We start from the raw sequence: 14,640 nt of genomic DNA on the forward strand, positions 1-14,640 counted from the left end.
GGTGCTCTTACCCACTGAGCCATCTCACCAGCCCAGCTTTTATTTTTAATTATGTGTATGTATGTGGAGGTATATTCACATGCAGATGCCCAAGGAGGCCATGCAGGCCCACTGACATATCTTGTAAGTTCAGAAATTTTCTTCCATTATTTAAAAAGATATATTTCACATTTAGTTGTGTATATGTGTCTGTATGTGGGTATGTTCATATGAGTGAAGGTACCCTCAAAGACCAGACACATCAGATCCCTCTTAAGCTGCAGTTAGAAGTTGTGAGCAAGCCGGGTGTGGTGGCGCACGCCTTTAATCCCGGCACTTGGGAGGCAGAGGCAGGCGGATTTCTGAGTTCAAGGCCAGCCTGGTCTACAGAGTGAGTTCCAGGACAGCCAGGGCTACACGGAGAAACCCTGTCTTGGAAAAAAAAAAAAAAAGAAGTTGTGAGCAATCCAATGTAGGTACCAGGAACCAAACTCAGATCCTCTACGAGAGCAGTAAACACTGCTGAGTAACCCTCTCCAGCCTCTCTTCTTCCTCTTTTTTTTTTCAAGACAGGGTTTTTTCTGTGTATCCCCCAACTGTCCTGGAACTCACTCTATAGACCATTTTGGCCTTGAACTCAGAGACCCATGTACCTCTGTCTCCCAAGTGCTGGGATAAACGACATGCACCATCATGCCTGGCTGTCTGCTTCCTTCTTTTTTTAAAAAAAAGATTTATTTATTTATTATATGTAAGTACACTGTAGCTGTCTTCAGACACTCCAGAAGAGGGCATCAGATCTTGTTACCGATGGTTATGAGCCACCATGTGGTTGCCGGGATTTGAACTCCGGACCTTTGGAAGAGCAGTCAGGTGCTCTTACCCACTGAGCCATCTCACCAGCCCCTGTCCTCTTCCTTCTTAAGGATGATTAATATTCCAGTCTACACTCAGAAATACTTTGTCCATCAGCATTGGGGTACACCTACTGCTTGAATTCTTGTATTTATTTATTTATTTATTTAAATTATTTTTAATGTGTGGTACTAGGGATTGAAGATGGGGCCTTAGATATGCTAACGATGTGCTCTACCACTAAGCTATAACCCTAACCCTGTAGTGACTTTTTTTGTGGCAAACTGACTTTAAACTTCTGATCCTCCTGTCTCTACCTCACCCAAACTGGAATTACAGATGTATATCACCAAGTCTGGTTTATGCTATGCTGGAGATGAAACCCAGGGCCTCATATGTTGGCTATGTAGGGAGGGCTATACTATGTAAGCCTCATAATTGGGCAAGCACTTTACCAACCGAATCATACTCTAGTTTAGCAATTTTGAAAATTTTGAGCACCTCAGTTTTCTGAAGCAGATCAGCTAATTCATGAAAATTCTATTTTTAATTTTTTAAAGTACACCAAACTTTTCCATAGCTGTTGTGCCATTTTACATTTCCACTAACAATGGGGATGAGGTCAAACCCCTATTCTTTTAAGTTAATTGAGTACTGCTAGGTGGTGACCCATGCCTTTAGTACCAGTGTTTTGGAGGCAGAGGCAGGTGGATCTCTGAGTTCCAGGACAGCCAGGGCTGCACAGAGAAACCCTGTCTCAAAAAAACAAACAAACAAACTGTCACATACCATTTTCCATATAGCTCCTATTGCTAGCTAGGGCATAGACAGTCCCAGATTCAGAAAGGTCCAGTTTGTCCTATCCATATTAGACACTAAAGCATGAACCTCTTCAGGAATTTCTTTTATTTTCTTTGCTTTTTTTTTAAATTTTGTTTTGTTTTGTTTTTGGATTTTTCGGGACAGGGTATCTCTGTAAAGCCCTGGCTGTCCTGGAACTCACTCTGTAGACCAGGCTGGCCTCGAACTAAGAAATCTGCCTGCCTCTGCCTCCTGAGTGCTGGGATTAAAGGCGTGCGCCACCACTGCCCGGTTCTTTATTCTTAATAGTTTTCTTTTTTCCACATTTATTTGTGTGTATTTGTATATGTATGCATGTATGCATGGGTCTAAGTCAAGTATGTTTTTTCCTTCCACCAAGAGGGATCAAACTCAGGCCATCATGTTTGACAGTAAATATCCTTATCTGCTGAGCCATTACACCAGCCCATCTTGTTTCATATATATAAAATGTGTGTGTCTCACTATGTAGTCCCAGGTTCGCTTCAACTTTCCTGGGTGCCCTGGAGCCCCTCAGAGCATCTGTCTCAGGTTTATCTTTGTCTCAGACTCACCTCTGACTTACAATACCTTTTGAGTCCAGCGCTTTACCATGTTCTCTGAACATGTCACATTCTTGAAGCCTGGGGCCCTCTGCTTCTGTCTGCTTGTTTTTTTTTAGTCATGCTGTCCTTTTCTCCTCTCTGTTAAGTTTCTTCCTATCTGGCTGGTTTGTTCTGTCTTCCTGGCTCTGCACATCTTAGTGTTTCTGTCACAGTATCTTCCTAGCTGGCCTTGATATTTGTTTCTCTCTGGTCACCTGTTCTGTCACTCATACTTATTTTGGTCTCCCTGAACTGGTGTCTGTTTTGGAATACATGTGAGCACTGGGGCAGCTCTGCACTGGCCAAGCTATATTTGGAATCTGAGACCACTAGGACTCTGAGAATGAACCAGAAAGAATACCTGTTCCTGGCCTTAGCTCAATGCTTCCCAGTCTTCCAAAGCCAGCTTTAGCTCGAAATTCCCTTTCCTTCTGAAGTTCCTCCCCAGTTAGAGAGAACCTCCTCCCTTTCCCTACCCGCAGGATTCTCATACCTCCACAGACCTAGTCGGCCCCACGCCTGCCTCAGCGTTGAACCGAATAAAACATTCCACTCCACAGAATCGCAGCGCCAGCCAAGGCGGGTAAGGACGCGCAGTTGGATGGGGGAGGAGGGATGGGAAGAAGAGGCGCGGGTTTCCAGACACACCCAAAGGGGCCGGCCCCACAACCAACTTTCCCGTCCCAAGGAGCAAGGCTGAGCTCCACCCCTCAGCCCAGGAACTGGTTTCCAGACCCACCCAAAGGGGCGGGCTCCACAGCCAACTTTCCGGTCCCAATAAGCAAGGCTGAGCTCTACCCCACCCCCGGTCCAGTAGGCGGTGCCTGGGAACTGGCTACCAGCTGGCCCACCCCGCCCATGATGGGTGTTTCTTTTGCCAAGCGAATGGCAACTTGGGGACCTGGCGGCCTCAGCTCGACGAATCCGCATGAAAGCAAGTCGAGGAAGCGTCCTTGCTTGTCGCAAACATGCCCAATGCCACCCGTGCCAAGTATCAGCAGTCTATCATTGAGCAGTTACCTGGACCTAGGGACAAAGGTGAGGTAGGCTTGCTCATTCTTTGGCCAGTTCCCCGCAGCAAAGAACAGAGCAGAGGCAGTCTTCTCTCAGGGTCCTCAGGTCCTGAACCACAATGTTGGTGCGCACTTCTAGATTAAGTTTGCCTGTGTGACGACTGCTCAGAAAACCCAAAGCAAAAGGACCTTATGCACAGGATGCAATTGGCCTGTTCACATCCCCACTGGAGTGGCAGTTTAGAAAAATGCCTCATGGCAGAAATTTGTTAGTTCTGGTACCACATGAATACTAGGCAAGTGCTCTATCGTGGAAATAACCAAATGCCCCAACCCCCAGATCACTGGAGGAAATAGTACAATAAAAGGCAGAGAATAATAGACGCGGATACACGATGCCCTTTTCCGGTCTCTGTGTGAGCCTTCAGAAGAATGCATAAACGGATACACACTGGGTGGGACAGGGAGAGAGAACAAGTAAAAAGTTTCCACCAGCCTAAGACTTGCGTAGTTTCAGGTAATGGTGCTGTGTAGCTAATGTCACCTGTAGACACTAGAATTATGGAATCAAAGAGACGCACTGCTTAAGGTGGTTTGGAGTCAAAACCATAACGGGGGGGAGGGGAAGGAGCGAGGCTGGCGTAGACCCGCCCTGGCAGCCGTCAAGCAACCTAGTCATGTTTTGCGACAACAGGCAAGGACGCTTCCTTGACTTGCTTTCCGGCTGAGTCGTCCAGTAAGGCCGTCAAGACTTGCTTTCTAGTGCGCATGGCTTTGTCCAGCAGTCCCGTCTCATCGCCTGAGCAGCGGCTCTTCTCCATCCACAGAACAGTGCTAGGGAGGTGCTGAGCTGTTCCACCAGGTGACCCTAGTTCAGTCCTCTGCCAGTCTGTTGGAGATCCTTCTCCTGAGTGGTAGAGGACACCGGCTGGCCTGGGGCAAGAGAAACTCTGGGCTCCGGGGGCGGGGCCGGAGCCGGAGGAGATGCCCCTCCATGTGAAGTGGCCATTCCCCGCGGTGCCCCGGCTCACCTGGACCCTAGCCAGCAGCGTCGTCATGGGCCTAGTTGGCACCTACAGCTGCTTCTGGACCAGTGAGTGGTTAAAGGCCAAGGCAGAGTCTGTTCACAGGCCTCTGGCCTGGCTGGGGGTTTTCGGACTGGGAATATGGCAGGGGCTTTTCTGGCACAGTAAGAAGCCTCGGGCAGGTGGAAATGATCTAGAGCTTGGGACGGACTTCTCTTCCCAGAGTACATGAACCATCTCACCGTGCACAACAAGGAAGTGCTGTATGAGCTCATTGAGAACCGAGGCCCTGCAACCCCCCTTATCACCGTCTCCAACCACCAGTCTTGCATGGATGACCCTCATCTCTGGGGTACGGTGCCAGTGTGCTGTGTTCAGGGAGGCAAAACAAGAACAGGCCCCCACCAAAGACAGATTCACTTCTCACCAGGCTCTTTTGAAAAACTTTACCTTGTTTGGGGGATATACTGCCTAACTGCTGAAAGTTTTGTGTGTCCCCCTTAGGATTCCTCCAGGGAATGTGATTTAGACAGGATATCAGAAATTTAGAAGGAGTGTGGAAGTAGCCATGTCACATCAAGGACTTTATTTTTTCACAGGGATCCTAAAACTCCGCCACATCTGGAACCTGAAGTTGATGCGTTGGTGAGGAGGAATGGGCCCCTTGAAGTGACCCAGATTTTCCTTTTTCCTCTGCTCGGGAGTTGGCATCCAGCCTTCCAGGAAGGGCATGGGTGGGGCCCCTTAGGGCCTTCTCTTAGAGCTTCATTCTGTATGGCAGTGATGGCAGGCATTGTATTGGGTGGGGAGACTTGGGGACAAGCAATGGGAAGTCTTGGAGGCAGGGATGATTGGGTCTATTGCTGCTCTAGGACCCCAGCAGCTGCAGACATCTGCTTCACCAAGGAGCTGCACTCCCATTTCTTCAGCTTGGGCAAATGTGTGCCTGTGTGTCGAGGTGAGCTGCTCCTCTAGGAGGCATGTCCAGGCCTCCCTTGGGGACAAGGAAGCTGGTGGCCAATGTGTCTGTCTTAGAAGGACTTAGGGGAGCCATGACATGGCAGTACAGTTGGCAGAGGATAGGAAGAGGGATGATCACTTAGAATCTCTGCAGTTGCCTAAAGATTGTCCAAAACTCTGGTGTGAGAATTCAAGGAAGCTGTATTTGCAGTCCCTTCTGAATCTACCACTCCTCTCAGGGAGAACAGTATGTTGTTAATACTTTATAATGGCAGTGGGATACATGTATAGAAGGTCAAGGGTTTTTGTTTTGGGGAGAACAGAGTGGTGAGATGTGGAGGCTCAGATTGACCACTCAATACCTTTCACAAACCCCTTAGTGTAGGGGCCGTCTTAAACCCATTCTCCAGATAGGGTTCAGATTCTCTAGACAAAGCTTAGAAGTCCAAGGTCATAGACTACCAGGTGGCAAACTTAAGATTCAGATCCACATTGCCCTTTCATCTGGGTAGGTAGATTCCTTTTCAAGCAAAGAATGAAAGAAAGGATGGTCTAAAAATAAGAGAAGAGAAGGGCAGAGAATGTCAGAAGGGTAGAAGATTCTATTTCCACCTTTCTAAGCATCCCAGAAGAGACTATATTATTTTGTTGAATGATATAGTCTCAGTGCCATTTCCTCTCAGATCCTGCTCTGATATGTCAGCATTTTGATAATTTACACCTGTCCCTGACTCCTGCAAACTCAAAAGTCTTGTGTGTGTATGCATCTGTTTTCATTCTTTAAAAAAAAAAAAAAGCTTTTTTTACAGATGGTTGTGAGCCACCATGTGGTTGCTGGGAATTGGACTCAGGACCTCTGGAAGAGCAATCAGTGCTCTGAACTCCTGAGCCATCTCTCCAGCCCTTTCATTTTTTCTTTTTTCTTTTGTTTTCAGTTTGGGGGATAGAACACAGAGGCTTATACATTTTAGGCATATACTGTACCTATGGCCTATACTGCTAGTTCTGTTCTTCTTGAACTGATTCCAGACTTTCTTGCAGTTAAAAACAGATCTGAGTGGTTGGAGGACTATCTCAGTGCTTAAGAGCACTGCTGCTCTTCTAAAGGACCAGAGTTTAATTCCCATCAACCACATGGCAGCTCATGCCTGTAACTCCGGTTCCAGGGGATCCTATACCCTTACATAGACATACATGCAGGCAAAACATAAAAATCAAAACAAATTAAAAAAAAACAGGATCTGAGATGAGCATGGTGATATATGCCTATAATCCCATCCCATCACTCAGTAAGCAGGGGCATAATGATTGAGTCCAGCCTGGTCTATACAGCAAGTTCCAGACTGACCAGAACTATAGGACTACATGGTAATCTTGCTTTCTTTGTTATTGTTATTGTTGTTTTAAAGACAGTTTGTCTGTGTAGTCTTGGCTATCCTGGAACTAGCTCTATAAACCAGATGAGGCAACTCACCCACCAGTCTCTTCCTTCCGAGTGCTGGGAAGCCTAGCATGATGCCCTATCTTACCAAAAAATAAAAAAATAATATAGAAGCTGGTCATGGTGGCACACACCTTAATCCCAGCACTCAGGCAGAGGCAGGTGAATCTCTGAGATTGAGGCTAGTATGGTCTACAGAGCTAGTTCTAAGACTGCCAAGACTACAAAGAAAAACCCTGTCTTAGAAAAAAAGGAAGAAGGAAGGAAGGAAGGAGGGAGGGAGGAAAGGAAGGAAGGAAAGAAAGGAAAAGCAAGCAAGCAAGCTAGGTATAGTGTCTTATGCCTGTAGTCCCAGTATTTGGTTTGTTAGGTTGGGGTAGGTGATTTACCATGAGTTTGAGGCCAACTAGAAACCGAGACCCTGTCTCAAAAAGAAATTTTTTTGTGTGTGCACATACATACAGAGAAATTGAGAGCTGGAAGTGTGGCACAGTGGTACAGTTTTTGCTTAGCTGGCACAAAGCCCTGAGTACTATTCCCAGCATTGTAAAAATATAGAACAAAAACTAGAAAATGGAACATTATTTTCTTTTTTCTTTTTTCTTTCTTTCTTTTTTTTTTTTTTTTTTTTTTCGAGACAGGATTTCTCTGTAGCCCTGGCTGTCCTGGAACTCACTCTGTAGAACAGGCTACCCTTGAACTCAGAAATCCGCCTGCCTGCCTCTGTCCCCCGAGTGCTGGGATTAAAGGCGTGTGCCACCACGCCCGGCACGGAACATTATTTTCAAGGAAAGCAAAGATCTAATTACATGTGACTGAAACAGAGTTTGGGATATTTTGTTTCTATATTTAAACAAACCATTTTTCTCTAAGCCTAGGACTTTGTAGGTTGACCTTTAAGCACTGAAGTGATTTTGTATAAAAACACTAGCTAAAAAGTATGCCAAAGATATGCTATCTTTGCTGGGCATATATATCAAAAAACATATGTGTATATATGTGTATATATATATATATGCTCTTTTACTTCACCGTTTCAAGCTCAAAGGTTATATTCCAACAGTGGGGAGGAGCAGACAGCTGTGGCGACCACCCCTGCTGTGTACTACCATCCCAAGTAGGGCACTTGTGGCTCTTTCTGTTTCCTGAGATTATCCCAACTTCTGGCCCCTAAGTGAGCTGCCAGATCAGGTCCCTGTTGAGGTTGGGGTGAGACTCTTAAACACCCTAACCATACCTTCCAAACAACAGGCTTACAGAGTACAGTGGAAAGGCAATTCTTTTTGTTTGTTTGTTTGTTTTTTGTTTTTTTGGTTTTTCGAGACAGGATTTCTCTGTAGCCCTGGCTGTCCTGGAACTCACTCTGTAGACCAGGCTGGCCTCGAACTCAGAAATCCTCCTGCCTCTGCCTCCCCAAGTGCTGGGATCAAAGGTGTGCGCCACCACCGCCCGGCTTGTTTGTTTGTTTGTTTTGTTTTGTTTGTTTTTTTGTTTTTTCAAGACAGGGTTTCTCAGGGCTGGAGAGATGGCTCAGCGGTTAAGAGCACTGACTGCTCTTCAAAAGGTCCTGAGTTCAAATCCCAGCAACCATATGGTGGCTCACAACCATCTGTAATGAGATCTAACACCCTCTTCTGGTGTGTCTGAAGACAGCTACAGTGTACTTACATATATTAAATAAATAAATCTTTAAAAAAAAAAAAAAGACAGGGTTTCTCTGTGTAGCCCTGCCTGTCCTGGAACTCACTCTGTAGACCAGGCTGGCCTCGAACTCAGAAATCCATCTACCTCTGCCTCCCAAGTGCTGGGATTAAAGGCATGTGCCACCACACCCGGCTTCTTTTCTTTCTTGAAGCATGTCATTTTTCTCTTTCTCTTTCCCTCCCCTATGTCCCCTTCCCACATGGTGACTTACCTGGCTTTGGTCCTTGGGTCTAGTGAACTATCCCACCTGAGAACAGCTTCCCAATAAACCTGTCTTTAATAAAATAAAAAATAAAAATTTTATTTCGTATATGTGTGTATACTGAAGCTTTCTTCAGACACACCAGAAGAGGGCATTAGGTCCCATTACAGATGGTTGTGAGCCACTTTGTGGTTGCTGGAAATTGACCTCAGGACCTGTGGAAAAGAAGTCAGTGTTCTTAACTGCTGAGCCATCTCTCTAACCCTTGAAAGGCAATTCTTTTTTATCTTTTTTTTTTCTTTTTGAGACAGGGTTTCTCTGTGCAGCCCTGGCTATCCTGGAACTCACTCTGTAGACCAGGCTGGCCTTGAACTCATGAAAGGCAATTCTTAATGCACTGACCTGAGATAGCCCCAGTGTTACTCTGTGTCCTGTGAGATACCCCCAACTTTATAAGATTAGGATATTTATTCATTCTCCAGCTTCTTTCCTCCCACTTTCTGATTCTGTCCACCCTATGTGGAGATTACTAGTATGTCCAGGTGACTCCAATTTGCTAGCCCACAAGAGGTGTTAAGTCACACTTCTTTTTTTTTTTTTTTTAAATTTATTTATTTATTATATGTAAGTACACTGTAGCTGTCTTCAGACACTCCAGAAGAGGGAGTCAGATCTTGTTATGGGTGGTTATGAGCCACCATGTGGTTGCTGGGATTTGAACTCCGGACCTTTGGAAGAGCAGTCGGGTGCTCTTACCCACTGAGCCATCTCACCAGCCCATAAGTCACACTTCTTGAAATATTAATCAGTTTTTCCCAAGTTTTCCAATCTTTTCTGTGTTTTCTACTTACTAAAGTGTTCTCCCTTAGCCCAGAAACCTCAGGGAAGGTTGAAGCTCTGGAGCTGATATGTAGTCAGCAAATGGGTATGTGTTAGGGGAGCAGGTTCCAGCAAGACAGGCCGTAGGGCAGAGAAAGGTTGAGTTGCCATGTTCATCATTTCAGTGAGAGATACTGTCTAGCTAGGTGTCTTGATGCATACCTGTTATCCAGCACCAGGAAAGCTAAAACAAGAGAATTATTGTAACTTTGAGGCCAACCTGGGCTATATAGTAATATCTGTCACAAAAAAGAAGGTGCTATTTGCGTATGACAGGCACTAAGAAGTTGAGGGAATATTGTTTTGTTTTGATACAGGATCTTACTGTGTTGTCCATCCTGACCTCAAACTCAGAGCAGTCTTCCTACCTCAGCTTCCCAAGTGCTGAGATTACAGGCATGAGCCACCATTTCCATCTTAAGAGGAGAATATGATCAAACCAAAAATGTGAAGGACCAGGGTAGCAAATAGAAACAGGCTCTAGAAATAGATGTTGATGTGTCTATGGATGGTGCTATGGGAAATGAACTGCTGCCTCCATCCTATAGTGGATAGACCAGAAGTGAGCCAGAATCTACTTCACTAGGGTTTGGAGAGTTTGATTTCTTCTCCAGAGAATGGATTAAGGAGAACAGACCTTTCTCTACAGGAGATGGTGTCTACCAGAAAGGGATGGACTTCATTTTGGAGAAGCTTAACCATGGGGACTGGGTGCACATCTTCCCAGAAGGTCAGTTGGGTGCTTGATCAGGGCCCTCCAGCATTCATGGTTCTAGGCCCAAGCTTTGTCTCTGTGTTCTCTCATTAGGGAAAGTAAACATGAGTTCTGAGTTCCTGCGCTTCAAATGGGGTAAGTATTGCTGGCCAGCCTGACACAGCTAACTTCCCCATCCAAAGATGGCCTCTTGGGTCCTTGGCTTCATTCCTCTCTCAGGTGGGTGTGTCAGGAGCAGTAGAAAAGGGACAGGTGGTGAGTCAAGGACTAAGTCTTTAATTAAGAGACTGTAGAAGTAACATTGGCCAGACATTGGCAGGGAAGTTTGGCCCAGCTTGTGCCAATGCTTCTGCTTTTCTCTCTCCGAAGTAGGAATTGGACGGCTGATTGCTGAGTGTCATCTAAACCCCATCATCCTGCCACTGTGGCATGTTGGTGAGTCATGGATTGGGGGTAGGGAGGGGACTTTCTTAGATGTTGTTAAGGGGGATTTCAGGTTGTTGGGTGGCTGACAGGAGTACCTGGGATTCTCTCTGGTACCCTGCTTCCCCCAATGGCTGGCTTTCTATCCACTGTGGTACAGGAATGAATGATGTCCTCCCTAACAGCCCACCCTACTTCCCCCGCTTTGGACAGGTGGGTAGGCACTGCTGACTCTTGTCTATCTATTTCCCTGCTAACTGGCCTGTGTTTCCTTGTCCATACTATACAGGATTGGTTGAAGATTTGCTGAGCATGAGCATGTAGTAGGGGAGCTAAGTGGGGCTTTTCTGGAAGCAAGACCTTTAGAATAAGAATTGAAATCAGGCGGGGGTGAGGGACAAGGTAGAGTGGGACAAATCATTGATAGGATGAGTCCCAGGACTAGGCTGGCCCTTGGATACCACCAAGCCCAACTGCCTGTTTTGAAGAGGGAGAGTGGCTTTCAGGAACTTCAAGCCCATCAGGTACAGAGCATGGCTCTGACTCACCACGTTGTTTGGGCTGGAACTATAGGTTCCTTGTCATCCTTGATGGCCTGCCTTCTTACAGAAAATCACCGTGCTGATTGGGAAGCCCTTCAGTACACTCCCTGTGCTTGAGCGGCTCCGGGCAGAGAACAAGTCAGCTGTGAGTTTCCTCCCAGGGTCCCATAGCTATCCTTGGCCCTTGGCCTTCTCAGTCCCTCAGACTCCCAGGGTACCCCAGTCATGGTCCTTGAGGAATGCAGGCCAACACCATCCTTGCTCTTAGGTGGAGATGCGGAAAGCCCTCACAGACTTCATTCAAGAGGAATTCCAGCGGCTGAAGATGCAGGCAGAACAGCTCCACAATCATTTCCAGCCTGGAAGATAGGCTTTGCCTGCCCAGTCTGTGCCCTGCAGTTCTTAGCCAAAGGAACACTGGGTCCTTCAGGATTTGGGAAGTGGTGGTACAGGAATCTGCCCAAGCTTGCTTGGCTCTTTACTGCTTTTGAGAATCTTCCCTGTATAAAACTGAGGCTGGGAAATGAACTGATGCTTTTAATTCAGATAGATTGGCTCCCAATTCCTGCTGGATACCCTTTTTTATTCTTGAACATCTGATTCCTCTGGGTCTTGAGCTAAAAGAAGAGCCTTGGCTGACCCTACACTTGGTGGAGAAGAAAGGGACACTCTTAGGCTGGGGCCCCCATCTCACCTCTCAGGGAGGGAGCAGAGCAGGTAGTCAAGCAAATAGTTGGGTAGGAGAATAGTTGTCTTGGTCATAGGTATAGAAAGAAGACTCAAATGGTCCCTTGGATGCTCACAAACCTCATCAGGGATAGCTGTCAGCCAGGTCATTCTACCTGAGCTTCTGCTACAAGGTTTGTCCTTGGGTGGCCTGTAGACAAGAAGAGAAGGAATTGGCCAGGATTCAAGCACAGCTAAACTTAACTAGATGTTTCTTGTATATGGCAGAAAAAGGACCTCCAAGACCTGACCATGAACCCCCAATGTCAGGACCTACCTGCTTCTCTAATCTTTTTGCCTTGGCATCCTCTATATCCTGGGATCTGGGTTTTAATGNTTTTAGAGTAATAAAACATTTGTGTTGTGCCACCATACCTCTGTCTTCTGTGTAGGAATGCAGATGGGAAGCACCTTGCTGGACAAGAAACAGGACCCTTGTGCCTGGATACAGTGAGATTATTTTAGTAGATGGACATTGGAATCTCACTGTGCACTGGCCACTCAAGTCTTTTGTTATCACCTGTAAGCCAAATGACAATGTGGTAGGATTCATAAAAGTGAATAAGAATAATAAACTAACGTCAAAACCTCAAGTGAAGTCAGACATGATGGTACACACCTGTGATCTTAGCACTAGGCAGGCTGAAACAGGAACGTTGCCTTGTGTTCAAGGTTGGCCTGGGATACTGAATGAGAGACTAAAAAGGAAACAACAAAAAGAAAAAAAGCCAAGCGTGGGAGGCAAAGGTAGGCAGATCTCTATGAGTTCAGGGCCAGCCTGGTCTACTAGTAAGGGTTAGGCCAGCTAGAACTACATAGTGAGAACCTGTCTGGAGGAAAATGAGGTGTACATAGTGATGAAGTCCTTGGGGTGGTTCTCTGTATTTGAGGCCAGCCCAGTTTACATAGTAAGATCCACCACAGCTAGGAGTACATGGTAAGACTGTCTTGGTGGGAAAAAAAGAAGGAAAAATTGTAAACTTTTTTGGGGGGTTTTCAAAACCTGATTTTTCTGTGTGGCCTTTGCTGTCCTAGAACTCACTCTGTAGACCAGGCTGGCCTTGAATGCAGAGATTTGCCTGCCTCTGCCTCACAGGTGCTGGGATTAAAGATGTACACTACATGCCTGGCCTTTTAAAACACTTTTTTTTTTGGTTTTTCGAGACAGGGTTTCTCTGTATAGCCCTGGCTGTCCTGGAACTCACTCTGTAGACCAGGCTGGCCTCGAACTCAGAAATCCGCCTGCCTCTGCCTCCCGAGTGCTGGGATTAAAGGCATGCACCACCACGCCCGGCTACAGCAAACACTTTTACCTGCTGAACCATCTCACCAACACCAATGTTCAATTTTTGTACCCATATTTATTTAAAGCCGGGTGTGGTGGCTGTCTCAAAAACAAAACAAAACAAAACAACAACAACAACAAAAACCCCACTTTTTTAGAAGAGGAGAACATCACTTTGTGGAAATAGAATACATGTAAAAGCCAGAATACAACTTAGGTTCAAGGGTAACATCCCTTTTTCATGTATCTATTTTTGTATTCATTTGAGAAATGCCAGCTACATTTCTTCAAGAGATTTTTTTTAAAGATTTATTTATTTTATATATGTGAGTATGCTGTTGCTGTCTTTAGACGCACCAGAAGAGGGCACTGATCCCATTACAGATGGTTGTGAGCCACCATGTGGTTGCTGGGAATTGAACTCAGACCTCTGGAAGAGCAGTCAGTGCTCTGATCTGCTGAGCCATCTCTCTAGCCCATTCTTCATGAGTTTTAAATTTATATCCTAAGATACAATTTCATTTGTTCAAATATACACCCCTCACTGGTGTAAGTCTATAATCCCAGCAGTTGTAAAGTAAAGTGAAGTTAGAGGCCATCTTTGTCTACATAGTAAGTTCAAGGCCACCCTGTGCTGTATGACCCCATTTATCAAAAAAAAAAAAAAAAAGTAGGGTTAGCAAGATACCTGAGCAAGTAAAGGCATTCACTACAAAGCCTGTTAATTTGAGTTGGATACCCAGAACCCACATGGTGGAAGGAGAGAAGGAACTGCTGAAAGTTGTCTTATTTGACCTCTAGATACATGCCATGACCCATGCCCATATGTATATACACACACAGGGTGAGGGGCTGGAGAAAAGTTTTCGCAGTTAGAGTGTCTGTTGCTTTTGCAGAAGACCTAATTTCTATTCCTAGCATCACTGTCAAGATTCAACCACTTAATAACTCCAGCTTCAGAGGATTCAATATGGTCTTTGGCCTTCTTGGGCACGTACACACAAACATACACAAAGATAAATCTTTTTAAAAATAAAATACTGCCTCCAGTATACTAGGTAAACAGTCTACTACTGAGCATGCCATGCCTTCAAATGTAGACTAACTATGGAAGCAGAGACTGAGCAGAACTATCTCAAAACAACAATGGCAGCACAGGGCTAGTTTGTATAGTGTGTGCCTAGCATATGAGAAGTCCTGTGTTTGATCTCTAGCATGAAAAAAAAAAGACCTTAAGGGACTGGACAGATGACTCTGGTGTTTAAGAGTGCTAGCTGCACTGGGCAGCGGTGGCGCATGCCTTTAATCCCAGCACTTGGGAGGCAGAGGCAGGTGCATTTCTGAGTTCAAGGCCAGCCTGGTCTACAGAGTGAGTTCCAGGACAGCCAAAGCCTGTCTCTATACAGAGAAACCCTGTCTCGAGAAACCAAAAAAAAAAAAAAAAAAAAAAAAAAAAAAAAAAAAAAA

General features: G+C 45.6%; 2 protein-coding genes across 5 annotated transcripts in view; one reads left to right on the forward strand and one right to left on the reverse strand.

Annotated features, from left to right (window-relative positions):
* Dnase1l1 (deoxyribonuclease 1 like 1) overlaps nucleotides 1–2,933 on the reverse strand; it is an 8,556-nt gene extending 5,623 nt beyond the window's left edge. Inside the window, exon 1 of the mRNA XM_021188533.2 lies at nucleotides 2,752–2,933. The gene's annotated coding sequence lies outside the window, so the exon portion shown is untranslated. The remainder of the gene's footprint in view (nucleotides 1–2,751) is intronic.
* Nucleotides 2,934–3,193: 260 nt separating this feature from the next.
* Nucleotides 3,194–12,260, forward strand: Taz (tafazzin). 4 transcript variants are annotated; one of them, XM_021187407.2, is made up of 11 exons: nucleotides 3,195–3,296; nucleotides 3,966–4,364; nucleotides 4,520–4,648; nucleotides 4,896–4,941; nucleotides 5,169–5,254; nucleotides 10,132–10,212; nucleotides 10,291–10,332; nucleotides 10,567–10,632; nucleotides 10,781–10,833; nucleotides 11,230–11,307; nucleotides 11,431–12,260. In XM_021187407.2, the coding sequence occupies exons 2-11, from the start codon at nucleotides 4,256–4,258 to the stop codon at nucleotides 11,530–11,532; spliced, it is 792 nt and encodes a 263-aa protein (XP_021043066.1). In that variant the 5' UTR covers nucleotides 3,195–3,296; nucleotides 3,966–4,255; the 3' UTR covers nucleotides 11,533–12,260. The 4 variants fall into 4 exon arrangements, with proteins under 4 accessions (XP_021043070.1, XP_021043066.1, XP_021043071.1 ...); XM_021187408.2 differs by having other exon boundaries at nucleotides 3,198–3,296; nucleotides 10,570–10,632; XM_021187411.2 differs by lacking the exon at nucleotides 10,781–10,833 and having other exon boundaries at nucleotides 3,194–3,296.
* Nucleotides 12,261–14,640: the final 2,380 nt, after the last annotated feature.

Source organism: Mus pahari, chromosome X, assembly GCF_900095145.1.
Source record: "Mus pahari chromosome X, PAHARI_EIJ_v1.1, whole genome shotgun sequence".
Classification (NCBI taxonomy): Eukaryota; Metazoa; Chordata; class Mammalia; order Rodentia; family Muridae; genus Mus; species Mus pahari.

Coding starts and splice junctions, on each gene's coding strand:
- Taz (XM_021187407.2), top strand. CDS start 4,256: ATGCCCCTCCATGTGAAGTGGCCATTCCCCGCGGTGCCCCGGCTCACC. Junction 4,365..4,519: donor CTACAGCTGCTTCTGGACCA/GTGAGTGGTTAA, acceptor TTCTCTTCCCAG/AGTACATGAACCATCTCACC. Junction 11,308..11,430: donor GGGCAGAGAACAAGTCAGCT/GTGAGTTTCCTC, acceptor CCTTGCTCTTAG/GTGGAGATGCGGAAAGCCCT.